This window comes from Silene latifolia, unplaced genomic scaffold (genome assembly GCF_048544455.1).
Source record: "Silene latifolia isolate original U9 population unplaced genomic scaffold, ASM4854445v1 scaffold_20.1, whole genome shotgun sequence".
NCBI lineage: Eukaryota > Viridiplantae > Streptophyta > Magnoliopsida > Caryophyllales > Caryophyllaceae > Silene > Silene latifolia.
Window position 1 is genome coordinate 7,239,252 of NW_027413163.1, and position 13,414 is coordinate 7,252,665.

Genomic DNA, 13,414 nt, shown 5'->3' on the forward strand with positions numbered 1-13,414 from the left:
CCTTGCTAGTCTTCCTAGCTCCACCAATAACAATGTGAGTTGACTCTAATGGGTATCAATTGAACTAATTAGGATAGCATATGCACAATTTCAAGATAATGTTAAATATTGTTGCAATTAGATCTTTGATTGAACCCTAAATCAACCTAAATAACGATACAAATGTGTGTGAATTTGAAATAGCATTTCACCTAACTTTTGACTAAACTATGAGTGCTCCCCTATAATGATGTTCATATTTATTTTGTTCATACCATATACGGAAAGAAACATAAGTATGAGAATATCTTGCTCAAGAGTCAAGAATATTCGCTTCTTTTAGTGTGGATATTATCATCTACCATTATAGCCCATTTTATGAACGTTTTCATTAACTTCTTAGTTATAAGTATACAACTCATTGAAGACGGGAAGAATTGTCACAGTGAAGAGGCAGGGTCAAGTAATATCCAAGTGGGAAGATAAGACAAAAGCAAAACGCTACTCCCTAGGCATTCTACTTTTGTCTTATCTACTGACTTGGGTATTACTTGACCCGTCTTCAGCTTGTGACGGATATGTCCGTCTTCAATGAGAATTTGTGTAGTTATAAATGGATTATTGTTTCGATTCTCCATTTCGGCAATACTTATCATTTAGTCTCACTTGAGACGTACTCATATACATAACCATTCTAAGATTGAACGAATCATATAATATCTTATTTGTATAAATGAGCAATATTCTCTCAAGGCCTTAGGAGTTCGCTTTTGTTTTATGTGATTATAGTTGTGCTGTTGTGCATTGTAGCGGACAATCCAGCCCAACCCTGTCTTATGGGCTGAATTTCAGTGGCCCACCCAACCTGGCACGACCCGGTCATCACCTTGGACCAGACTAGTGCTGCATTTTTCAAGGCCCGGCCCAATCCCAACACAATTTTTTTTTAAAAAAAAAAACGTGGCCCAGCCCAGCTTACCCTTGCCCCGCTACTACGTGGGGATGAAACCAACCAATCACACAAATTTGACCAATTTCAAATTTAAGACGAACTTGTGATCTTTTCTAATGTCCCACAAATAAATTTGATTTGGTTCCTAAGACATTTTAATCATGTTATAATGAAGGTGAGGTTCGTAATTCTTATTCTTGGCCTTTTCTTTTCACATGAGTAAAAGGGTGGAGTACTAAAGAGTTACACTTGGAATACCAAATCTTAACACAATCAGAGGAAACTGGTTTTGAATGACAAACAATGTCAACAGACAAAAGCCAACACTTGTACTCAAACAAACAAGCATGTCAACAACATAAATGATAAATCAAGGCATAAGTAGCGATACTAATCGCGTAAACTAACATCTAAGGATAGAACTCTCGCCTACATGTTCACTGTTCACATAAATCAGTTCTAGGAACTAAGCTATATAGACGGCAAAAAATGTTTATCAACAATTGGATCTTCTATCTTCTATCACATATTTACATCAATCTAGCTCAAATTTTGTTGACGGACCTAGTCATACGGGTTATTTTTGATGACACGTGATGATTGTGGCCATTAACTCGGACAGTTATACTCGTCGTAAGAACTCATCCAGGTCAGTGTCCTTGGGAGAACCGGACTTCTCTACACTAGTCTTGTTACTGAGTCTACGCCAGTCATCACTTATGGAAATATCTTCGTTGTCATCAGAAGTCCCATTGATGGATGGCCTTTTTCGCCTCTTGCAAATGCAAGCCCCGGGAAATTCTTGGAAATCCCCCTTTCCTGGTTTCATTTCATCTGGTTCTCCCATGAAACCCCTTTGGGCCGACTTTACCTTTTTGGCAAATGTAGTCCAGTCCATTGTGTCTCGAGACATAAATAAAGCACTGAGCCTTTTCGAGTTAGGCTTAACCGTCCTCTTGTGGCCCATGTACCTTCTGAAAATTAAGAGAAAATATTCCAGGTTAGATGTCGATATGCAACACTCACTACCAGAGTATCTTCAGTCACTTGGGACCTAGGTTTGACACCCATCCGTGTCACCAAAAAGAAAATGTAGGGTTAAATAGTAGACATGGAAAACACTTGACAATGAAGACAGCAGGTTCAGAACCACATGATTGATTTATAGCTTTACCAAAGTTACTCAACAGCTCCCGCAGGTAGCGAGGTAAGACGGGTCAAATGTAGGCAGCTTTACCCCCAGTGAGCACAATATAAAGAGGTTGTTCACGAATCGCCCAGAATGTCATTTGTAAACTACATTGATAATTGTATGCAGAAATTATAAGATAAAAGTAAATCAAACAATCACCAGTTCGACAAGTTCAGTCTCCTTTAGAACTTTATATCAGTCATCATGTTTATTATTTACCTTCTATCCATTTATAAAGTTTTTTTATGGGAAAAAAATAAATAAAAAGGGACAAACTACTTTACTATCAGAACTATTAACCACACAATTTGCTTTTCCAAACTCTTGAGGTATAGACAACACAGATAACCTTAACATTATTTGACCAAATCAAGATCTCAGAAATATTAGGAAGCAATAAAGATTACTTGAAAGATTCGAAGTCTTACCTTCGACCTGCCAGAATTTTTGCCATGTTACCATTGTTGTTGGTGACAAATACATCACTCTCATCAGAGACAATGTAGTCAATGGCAGCAAGGCGAGAAGAGAAGGGGAGCAAATATTTCAATTCCTCGCCAGCAAGGATCTCTTTAGTGTAGAAGTTAGGGAAAAGATCCCTAAGAGGTTGTAGAGTAGCCTCTCCGCCATATATTTCGCCCGATGCCACGTAAAGGTGGGTGTCATTTTTATAGCCAAGTGCTCGCAGCATCACACCAACTTCTTCAGGTGTGAGTGGACACTTCCCTCTCTTACGCTCCTCAAGTGGGCTCAAGTCCTAGAGAAACCACAGGATATATAATAAGAAGAGTTAGAATACAACCCCGAATAAAATACAAGGAAAAGGAACTCAAGGCATATAACTCAGACTTATTGACAAGTGACGATACGGCACAGTGTCAAATGTCGTCTTAAATTTAAAGTGACTTAAGGATACGATCAAACAAGTGTCTTGACCAATTTAGATACGGAAACTCCTTTTTTATAAATATTTCTATTACATCTCTAGAATCACACTACAATAAACCAGCGATCTAGTTTGCCAAGAAAAATTCCAATATTCATATACTGCCCATGTATAGTGCCAGACCTGAGTTTAGACTAAAAATAGACTAAAACTGAGAAGATTTAGACAAGTGAGAATGCATCATAAAACTGGACAAGCAGGAAATTTTATTAAATACAGAGAAGTATAGGAGCTCACAGGTAAGGTATCCCATCGCTTCCTTATTTCACGAAGCTCATTTATTTCTTTTTCTCCCCCGCCATAGTAGCACCCAGAGAATGCCAGCATATCGGGCTCAAACCTGCACCAAGTTTGAACTATTACAACACAGTGTTATAAGAAACTGTACTCTTAAGTTTGTACTCTGTACAAGACAAAATTAAGCCAAGCCAAGCCAATTCCCCAAAATTAGTACTTGTAATAGATTACAATTTCCACGCGTGTCCTTGAGTCCACTGTCAATGCACAAATGTAAAACCTTGCTGAGTATAAGCTAACCTTAATCCCAAGTTTATTGTCCACATTTACCCTTGGTGGTCAACCGATGTCAACATGCCATTAACTTATCCAAACAAATGGAGCGATAAGGTAAAATTTTCCATGTTTGAACTATTTTTATATTATAATTTTAATACATTGTAGCTGTTGTACATTATGAGAAATTTGGTAAAGTCATTATCGTTTGATAACCAAACTGCCAAAGTCAAAAGGTGACGAGTATAAATGGGAAGGAGGGAGTACTACATTAGGCAAGTGAATAGCTAATAGTGACCTCATAAACAAGCACAAAATTATCGGGGGGTGTGATCTGGAGAGACTATACAAACAGTAGCAGAGTAAGTGAGTCCCATGAACAACCAAAGATAATTGAATCTAACCAACCTTAAATGCACCGCGATGAACCGCGTTGCCATTTGTCGCATTCTCAGTACTACTTTAGCACCAAGTTCCTGTATTGGTTTGGTAAATCTCAATGCATGATAATTAACTCGACACCGCAATTTTTGAAGTTCTGGATCAAGGTCATTCGCTAGCCTGTAGTCAAACTTGTATAGCTGCACAACCTGCACAAAATTAATCATTGTCAGGCTCATTATTATAAAACGAGAACACATGATACTTTCATTTAGATTAAGTAATTCTTTCGATGCCATAATTAGAAAGAAAATATAGAAAATTATACAGTTAGAAATAACATACTCCTTAAGAGATAAAATTTTCTTACACGTCTTCTCAAGAGTATAGGTAAGACTAGCTCAACATAATCTTCCGGGGTTGATTTTCTTGGCACTCGCATAGTATATGGGGGTTTTTCCATAGATCTCATGACTTTATCCGGTACTCTTTTAACAATTTTCACATCTTTTGCAAGAGAATGTATGAACCAGTCAACATCAAAAATATCAGCAAAGTCGCTGCACATCAGATTAAAGAATATTCAGAAACATGAGAAAGGGCTGAATGAACATAATATATTTAGAGACCAAACTTCATATAACAAGAGCTCAAATTACCTCTCATCTTTCCAATACGAATTATGATCCAGAGATGGAACTACGAGAGTAGCATTCAGTATTCGAGCTACAACTACAGCATCTGTTATCTGTGGAAAAAAAAATGACAGTAAATATTATCCATGAAGAATGGAGGGGAAAAAACAGGAAATTTTCAAATAAGGCATTCACATGAGTGAAGCACAAATGACCTTCCACTTACCCCAATCCTTTGTTGATTGAGCCCTCCACTAGTCGCAATAAGCAAATAGCCATTTGAGTATTTCTCAGATATAGCAGCTTTATTGAACCATGAAGAATAAGACAAGAGCATTAGTCCCGGAATATCAATCATTTCACTTTTCGGAGTAGGAGTGGAGGAGAGTTACGATGATTGATGCAGTTTACTCAAACAAAACCTAATTAAAATGATATGACACCACAGAAATGAAAATCATAGCTAATTCACAGGAAAGGTAACTGTCCAAGTTTTCAATTGTCAGGCAGAAGATATGCAACATCTGAAAGTGGCAAGGAAAAAAAAGAATGGACTGCACTTCTTTTTATTGCGACATAGCAGTCAGTTGCTGCAAATATGCAATTATCGACACATTATTCAATTGAAGCAGTCTTTATATGCTACGAGGCTTCGCAGATGCATGTTGACAAAACAAAAATGAATGGGACTTACAACGGAAATGTCGACTTCGTTTACAGCATCCATAGTAAACCTCTGTATAACTAGATTTCCATATATTAATTCGTTCACGATGACCCACAACCTACAAAAAAGATAGCAAACATGATTGTACAAGTGCAGACTTAAAATTTGCAAGTCATTTATACACAGGCATGGCCTTTATCAGGAACCCATCACCTCTTGCTATGCCAGGATATGTTCAGTTGCATGTAAAGGACAGTGGTGACAGCTTATGTCTCATAAATTCCAGCGACTCTTGTATGAGACAGCCTCAAATGTGAGACCAACCCAAATACTTAAATATGTCTCATTTAGTTATATGGCAAATTAATTCATTCACCAGAAAGGCCTTCTCATATTAGTTTTTGGTGCATGAACGCATACTCAATGAAGGTAATCCAGAAACCTTATGCTCTGTAACAGAATACTAACACTGCCCTTCATCCGGCCCTCTCTGGGTCAATTGATCAGCTACGCAAAAACGCTTAAGAAAGTGTTCTAAGACAGGAAGTGATGGAGAAAAAACCCAAGCCGACACATTATTTATGCTCAGTAAACAAAGTTCTTTCCACCAACAAATCCATAGACTACTTCTCTACAAGGCTTATACTATCCTGGTCAATGTGACGCGAGATCAATTTGTCTATTTAATCACTGCCACAAGCCCTAATACAAAAGGAGAAATGCAAGGCAGACAAGGGTGCAAAGGAGCTAGCATTCACTAGTTCAGCTCCAAACAAGGAAAACTTCTCTGATTGAAAAAAAATCTACCTAAGATTTCTATAATAGCTAACTATGAATGCCAAGCTGACAGTAGTGACAGTCTGACTGACAACAATTAAGAACACATTTCCTGCTACCAAAAAAATGTTACACTATTAATTGCACAAAAGAAAGATCCAAGACAAAACAGAAACTAAAAACAAACAAACAGGTATACTAATGCAAAATTCTCCCACCGTTTCAATCATTTGTTTACTTTTTTATTCTTCGTGAGCCGTGTTTTAATCAAATTAAAACAAATGATTGGGACTGAGATAGTGCATTATTACAAACTCTAGAACATATTGTACACGTGAGAGAAAAATATAGCCAGAATCCAAAATAAAGATGGGAAACAATCTAAATGACTAAATATCAGAAAAATGGAAACAACCTAAAATCCAAATTCTATGTACTTCCTAAATTAAGACATAACACAGTTCAAACTTAAAAGTTCCAAATTTATGATAGGTAATGTTGTTATCAACACAAAGAGGCTGTTTTCGAACGAAAATCGACCAAATAAAATAAAAAGGAAAGTAGTAAAGAGAAAGTAAGTATACCCATTTGTTGTAGATGCCCTTCTTTATCAAACGTTGAGAATAATACTCAAGATCAGAAACAACATGTCCAGTAAACAATGAAATTAAACCAAGAGCAAACAACATTATCCCACATATTAGTGACCATGAATATTGCTTTCTTTGAGATCTCCAACAATTTATATGATGTTGTTTTTGAACTTTCAACTCATTATTTCCATCATTATTAACAAATAAATCAACAACATTTCCATTTCCATTTCCATTTCCATTTCCATTAACATTACAATTAGTATTTTTGATGGAATTTTTCCCACCCCAAAATCCCATCTTTTTTTTTTTTGGGCTATCTCAATTTCATAATCCCAATTCACTAAAAATGAATGCTTTTGGGAATTTTCTAAAGAATTTAAACCCTAAAATTGAAAAATTAGGTGGGCACTGAAATAGTGGGGAAATTAAAGAGAGAGAATTAGAGAAATTGGGGACCTACCCAGTTTAAATTATGGGAATTTAAGATCTGGGTAGGAATTTAATGGAGATGATCTAGAGTGAGAGAGGAGAGAAGAGTGTGTGCAGCTGTGAGACAGTGAAGAAGAAGAGAGAGAAAGCGTGCATTAAAGTGAAAAGACTGCAAAATGATGAACAAAAAGGGGTTTTATTTTTTATTTTTTTATTTTTCTTTTTGTTATATATGCTTTGTTTGCGCATTGATTATTGATTAGTGACTGTTTTTTGCAATCACAATCAATATTGATCATTGACTGTGATTATTAATTTGTCAACGGAGAGAAAACTAGATGGGTTGATCTCATCAAATCCTTAATAAAATCATAAATTCTTGTTTAAAAATGCATTATGGTCTTAGTCCCTTTTATTTTTGCAAAACCGGATTCTTTTTCTCAAGAAAAAAGTCCCTTTTAAAAATTATTGAGGTGTCAATTTAATTTATAAGTGATACACTAAAAGGTAAAAATCTGTATATACGGTGTCATTACCATTTAAGTATTTTATTTCAGTACGTCTTATTTAAGATTGAATATCCGTTTTATCTCTAAAATAAATCCAAATATTACCAAATGATGCTATTAACACATTTTTCCTCTTTATTCCGAATATACCTCCATCGCGACGACCACTCACTCACCGCTGTCCCGGGCCTAACACAAAGCGATAACATCACACAAACTACTCCGGCATGTTCAACGGCGTTCCAACGCTACCACGAATTAGGTTTGTAACACCCCCATTTAATCAGGAGCTTTTAGCTAGTCCTCCCAAATAAATAAAAGTGTTACCATCTCGATTTCCCGAGGTAGTGAATAACAAAATACAACAAACCAAAGTACTTTAGATAAAATTTAGCGATTACATGTTTATTACAAATTATCCAAACTAAAACTTAATAAAAAATACTCCCTCCTATTCACCATTTTCTTCCCTATTTCCTTAAACGGATTATTCACGTTTTCTTCCCTATTTCCTTTTTGGGTTTGATTTGTGTGGTCCAAATTCAATAGCATGTGGGGTAGTGTATTTTGTGTGGTTCAAAATCAATTTCTTATTTCTTGTGCAAAAAGAAAAGGGGAAGAAAATGGTGAATAGGAGGAAGTAAATTACAACTCGCAACAGAAATAAATAAAGTGAACAAATTCAACTAAGTGATTCAGATAACAACTATGGTCCAAGTCGAGCTCACGTCCCAATGCTCCCAAGTCAGCTAGTCTCAAGCACCTGCAAGTCTGCTCTCCATTTATGGTTCATCACGGGTGTTCACGAATACACTGTCAACCACGAGGTTGAGTAAGAATAAACTAAACAACAATATTAACCCAACCAAAACAGACATCCTTCAATTTTCATCACTTCATTCATACAACTCACTTATTTTACTGGCAGTAACACCACCCCCCATAACACCGTGCTATGTACAACTGGCAGTAGTACTTGCATACCATGCTCACCTGGCAGTAGTAATTACTTACTAAGCACAACTATCTCTGGCAGTAGTAATTACTTACTATGCACATCTGGCAGTAACGATCACTCGCTATGCACAACTGGCAGTAACACCCTCAGTGTTATGCTCAACTGAATAATCAACTCTCCATACCAAATATAACCAACAACAAATACTCAATAACAATCCTGTCATACAGCTCAGCCAACATCTTAGCAAACACAAATATTCTATCTCCAATAATAAATTACAATATTAACTTTAATCTCATCAACCATCACAATTAAATATTCAATCACTTAACAATATAACTCGAGTTGAGTAGGAAATTCCTACCTTTCAGCAATCCAATAAAATAGCAAAGCAATCCAACAAATAATGTTTTCAACAATTCCGTCACCTTTTATCGCTAATTGCCCTTCCGTCTTCTAAATCTCCTTCTTTTAATTTTTATGAATTACTTTTCAGATTTTTTATGTATTTATAATCTAGGTTTAGGGAGTATATGATGCCAATTAGGAAACTATTGCCTTATTCTAATTATTATAGGGTTTACCATTCTTCTTCTTCTTCTTCTTCTTCTTCTTCTTCTTCTTCTTCTTCTTCTTCTTCTTCTTCTTCTTCTTCTTGTTATTATTATTATTATTATTATTATTATTATTATTATTATTATTATTATTATTATTTTTATTTTTATTTTATTTTATTATTATTTTTTTTTATTATAAAATGCGCGCAGCTTTCATTATAATAAAAACAAAATGTTTACATGAAATTGGTGGGGAGCCGAGAGACAATCTGGGCTCCCACACCCTTAGCAATAATAAAGCTAATACGAGTAAAAATGTAAGCGGCTACCCGAGCCCCAGCATCCTGAGATACCGAGAATTTCTCGGATCCGCTTGAGCAAGGCAACAAAGATCCGAACTCAACTCCCGAGTGAAGAGAAAGAGAAAGGTAGGAAACCATAACCCTCTACCGCGCACAAATCCCCATACTTAGCACACTTTCGCCGAGCAAAGATCGGCGACAACCCGGCCCGCACAAAATCGCAACCTGGGGCCCGAGTCAAAGGTGAAGAACCCGTCAAGTCGACGCACACATCACGCCCCCTGTCCCAAGAATAAAGCAATAAATCCGCAGGACGAAGAGAGCCACCATGCCCATCAACCAAACCGATATCAACCTCCTGTCCCATTATTATTATTATTATTATTATTATTATTATTATTATTATTATTATTAAATCTCGCTTTAAATCCCCATCAATACTCATACTAGGCCTAATAAAATCGGCCCACTTAATATATCACACGGCCCAAGGCCTTATTACTAGCTAAGTCCAATTTCCGACTTGCTTACTGATGGTGAGCGTGTCGTTGTACGCCCAATCAAACACATTTATAATTCTCAACAAACAACTAGTTAGTGGTTAAGTCGAGGTCGATCCACGGGACGGTGTGCTTTGGGTTCTAAGTCTATCTATCTCAATTTATACTAGTGTCACAATTGATTGAGTTTGTAGTTGTGTTCTAAACTAATGCAAGCACTAAAGTAAAACAAGCAATAAAGATGTAAACAAATGATTAAGATACTAGGATGTCGTGGGTTCATAGGGGATTCATGGAAATAGATCATACAAACACGTTCTCAATTAGGCGCAAGCACTTATTATTGTGATGAGATCGAGTTGGTGTATATCTTACAATCCCTAAGAAGGTTTGGGTCCCGGAGCCGAATCGATTAGATTGTACAACACCTACAAGTCGACTTAATCTTTCCTATTCAACTATATGCATGGTCTAATGAGACTCGAGTTGGTTTATGTCTTACATGTCTCATTGAAAAGATAAGAGATGGGTAAAATGCAAGGATTCATAGGCTTAGCATTTCATCAAACATAACATATTCATAAGTTGGAATCACAACAAACAAGCAAATTAATTATGAAAACATATTAGATTAAGCATGAATCAAACCCCATGTTGGTTTCCCCTAATTCCCATTAACCATAGTTAAGGAAACTACTCACTCATTATCATGGGAAATATGTCATTAATGGTGTCAATTATCACAACAAGTATAAACATGATAAGAGCTTAAGGAAATAAACAATAAAGAGTAAAGAGTAAAGAAATTATACCAAACTTGAGATGATCCAAATAATAAAGCAAAGAATAAAAGAAGAGAACTTGATTGATTGATGAATAGTTGTCAATTCTCCAATAATAACCCAATAATCTTCAATTATCCAATAATAAACTTGAATTACCCAATAATAAACTTGAACAATAATTAAGGAAAGATTAATGTGAGATTTGTGGAAAGATTAAAGAGTAATCTACTCTAATCTACTCCTAATCTATTCTAAGAGGATTTTCTATTATCGGAACCTCCTCCTTATTATTACAAAATGGGATATATATAGTAGTGCATTACTAGGTTAAGTAAGGATAGATTAGTAAATAACAAAGCTAAAAATAAAGTAGAGAAGTGCAAGTCTTGCGAGGAGATGAGCATATCGTGCTGGTCCTGTCACAATCCGCTCGGACCAAGGAGGGAGACGCTCAGATTTTGACGTGAGGAGACGAGTGTCTTCTACACGGGACGCTCGGATCTTTTGAGGAGGAGACGAGCGTCTTCTTCAGGAGCCGCTCGGATTGTTCCTCAGTGTAATCCTTGCTTCTCATCCTATTGCATACTCTTTATTCTTGCTTTGATTATCGCCGTTCTTGCCTCCTCTTTCATACTAGTTTATCAAATACCATCAACAAGCTTCCAAATATGCACGGGAGACGAGAATTCCACCTCATTATCTTCTTTCCTACAAAACATATGAAATGTACTAGGAAAGCAAAATAGGAAGGAATTGACGGATAAAATAGGCATGAAATGTTATAATAGCATGCAAAATAGGTTCAATTAGGGGACTAAATGTGCGCAATTATGAGTCACATCACTTACTTACTTTATTATTTAATTAACGTCTTTCTTGCAACTATTATTAGAAATGTCATTAATTAATTATTTGAATTACATTATTTATTGTCATAATTATTATCAAGTTACGGGGTATTACAGTCTTCCCCCCTTAAAATGAACTTCGTCCCGAAGTTCGCCCATTCCTACAACAATATTTATAAACATCCGTACAACTGAGCCTCATTGCAACTTATGAACATTGCAACATAATAAACTTACTTAATCATTATCAAACCATATCATACTTATCAAAATGAATCTCAAAATAAACTTAAAACATGACATGTCACATTCTACCCTCCTAAAAATAAACTTCGCCCCGAAGTTTAATAACAGAATTAAAGATTTATTCACTTGTACCATGCATTACAATGCTCAAGTAAGGGCAATAACTAAAACAGATAACTCAAACAAAACATTAAGATTGAGAACACCAAAACCATAATATACCATCGTAAAATTTCAAAGCGCCACAACCACCGAGATTTTACAATCCCGCCCTCCTTAAAATTAAGTTACGTCCTCGAAACCTTGACCATAACAAAGACACCACACTGTATAAAAACCAATCAAATAAGGATAAAACTTTTTAAATATTATAACAAAATTTATCACAAGCTTCTATTAGCACTATTTATAGAACAATTACTCATTTGACATAAATCGTAGCACACTTCACAGCCCAACATGTATCAACTTCGAGTTACGCGTACAAAACTAACCTTACAATCAAAACAAGGTGTAGTCAATTGTATCCTATCTTGCCTCTCCTTTGGTTCCCTTATCATCACTTTTACTTCTTAACTATCATAGATTAAAAATCGATAAAGCATTTATATTGAACTTTTGTAAACTCGAGTTTTCAGAAATCAAAGTCAAGTTGTAACTTTCAAAATCACCATTAAATAACCGTTACATTTCACGTTGAGTTTTTATACTTTCAAAAAATATAGAGAGTTTTCAAAACATGGGAAAAAGAATCAAGTCCAAAACTTGAATAGTCATTTTATAAAGATTTTTATAATTCAGTGGGTCCAAACAGAAATTGATCAGCAATTTGTCAAAAACCTGGGTCAACTTGTAAAACCCACTATTAAATGTCAAAAATTTACCTTGCAACATGGCTTATCAATTTGAAAACATATTTGAATCTTTTAAACAGTGGAGTTTGAATTAAGCAAAACTCTTAAGTACAAATTAAATGAGAAATTTTACAAAATTGTTTGTCGAAAACTTAACTATACATGAATATTCCGACCACCGTCCACTAAAATATTTATTTCTCCCAAACCATAAAATTTTTAAACATGAGACCAATGGCATTGGAAACCTAACTCACTGGGTTATCACTCATAAAATTTTCGACCTTATACAATAAACAGAGATCAAACGTCAACTAAATCAAATAGAGGTAAAAGTCTGACAAAAATAAAGTTCAGCTCTAGTTTTTTTTTAGGTCATAACTCATAAGCCCTTATTTACATCCTCCTATACATATATCAACACAACTTGGTCATAATATTTCTCATACGACTAGAATCTACTCTAATTCATCCCTACCACAAATTTAGTCATTTCATAACATTGTAGATAACATGGTTTCGGGATTCACGTAACCGCATATCGCTAGACATGATACTACTATAACATCCAACCACATAATCAATATCAATGCCACAATTAAGTTCATGCCCATGATAAAAAAACAACTCGACATCTCATTCCCCATCCAATTCTCATCTTATCCAACAACGATATCAAATTCCATCATAAATATCACATGGTCAAGCTATCATTTCATTCACAATACTTACCGTAATCCACCCTACAACAATATTAGTAAAATTTATATCAAAACATTCAAATA

General features: G+C 35.5%; 1 protein-coding gene across 1 annotated transcript; it reads right to left on the reverse strand.

Moving 5' to 3' along the window:
* Positions 1 to 1,237: 1,237 nt before the first annotated feature.
* On the reverse strand, positions 1,238 to 7,239 carry LOC141638405 (O-fucosyltransferase 29-like). Its single transcript, XM_074447813.1, has 9 exons — positions 6,627 to 7,239; positions 5,293 to 5,383; positions 4,825 to 4,901; positions 4,623 to 4,711; positions 4,334 to 4,523; positions 3,991 to 4,172; positions 3,307 to 3,409; positions 2,552 to 2,880; positions 1,238 to 1,905 (listed from the first exon to the last, which is right to left on the reverse strand). The coding sequence occupies exons 1-9, from the start codon at positions 6,933 to 6,935 to the stop codon at positions 1,554 to 1,556; spliced, it is 1,722 nt and encodes a 573-aa protein (XP_074303914.1). The 5' UTR covers positions 6,936 to 7,239; the 3' UTR covers positions 1,238 to 1,553.
* Between the last annotated feature and the right edge of the window lie 6,175 nt (positions 7,240 to 13,414).

What these genes read in the sequence shown, in the direction of transcription:
- LOC141638405 (XM_074447813.1), bottom strand. Translation starts at nt 6,935, where the DNA reads ATGGGATTTTGGGGTGGGAAAAATTCCATCAAAAATACTAATTGTAAT. An exon ending in AGGGCATCTACAACAAATGG is followed by an intron (nt 5,384 to 6,626) that starts GTATACTTACTT and finishes TCTTTTTTGTAG; the next exon opens with GTTGTGGGTCATCGTGAACG. An exon ending in AAAATTCTGGCAGGTCGAAG is followed by an intron (nt 1,906 to 2,551) that starts GTAAGACTTCGA and finishes CTTAATTTTCAG; the next exon opens with AAGGTACATGGGCCACAAGA.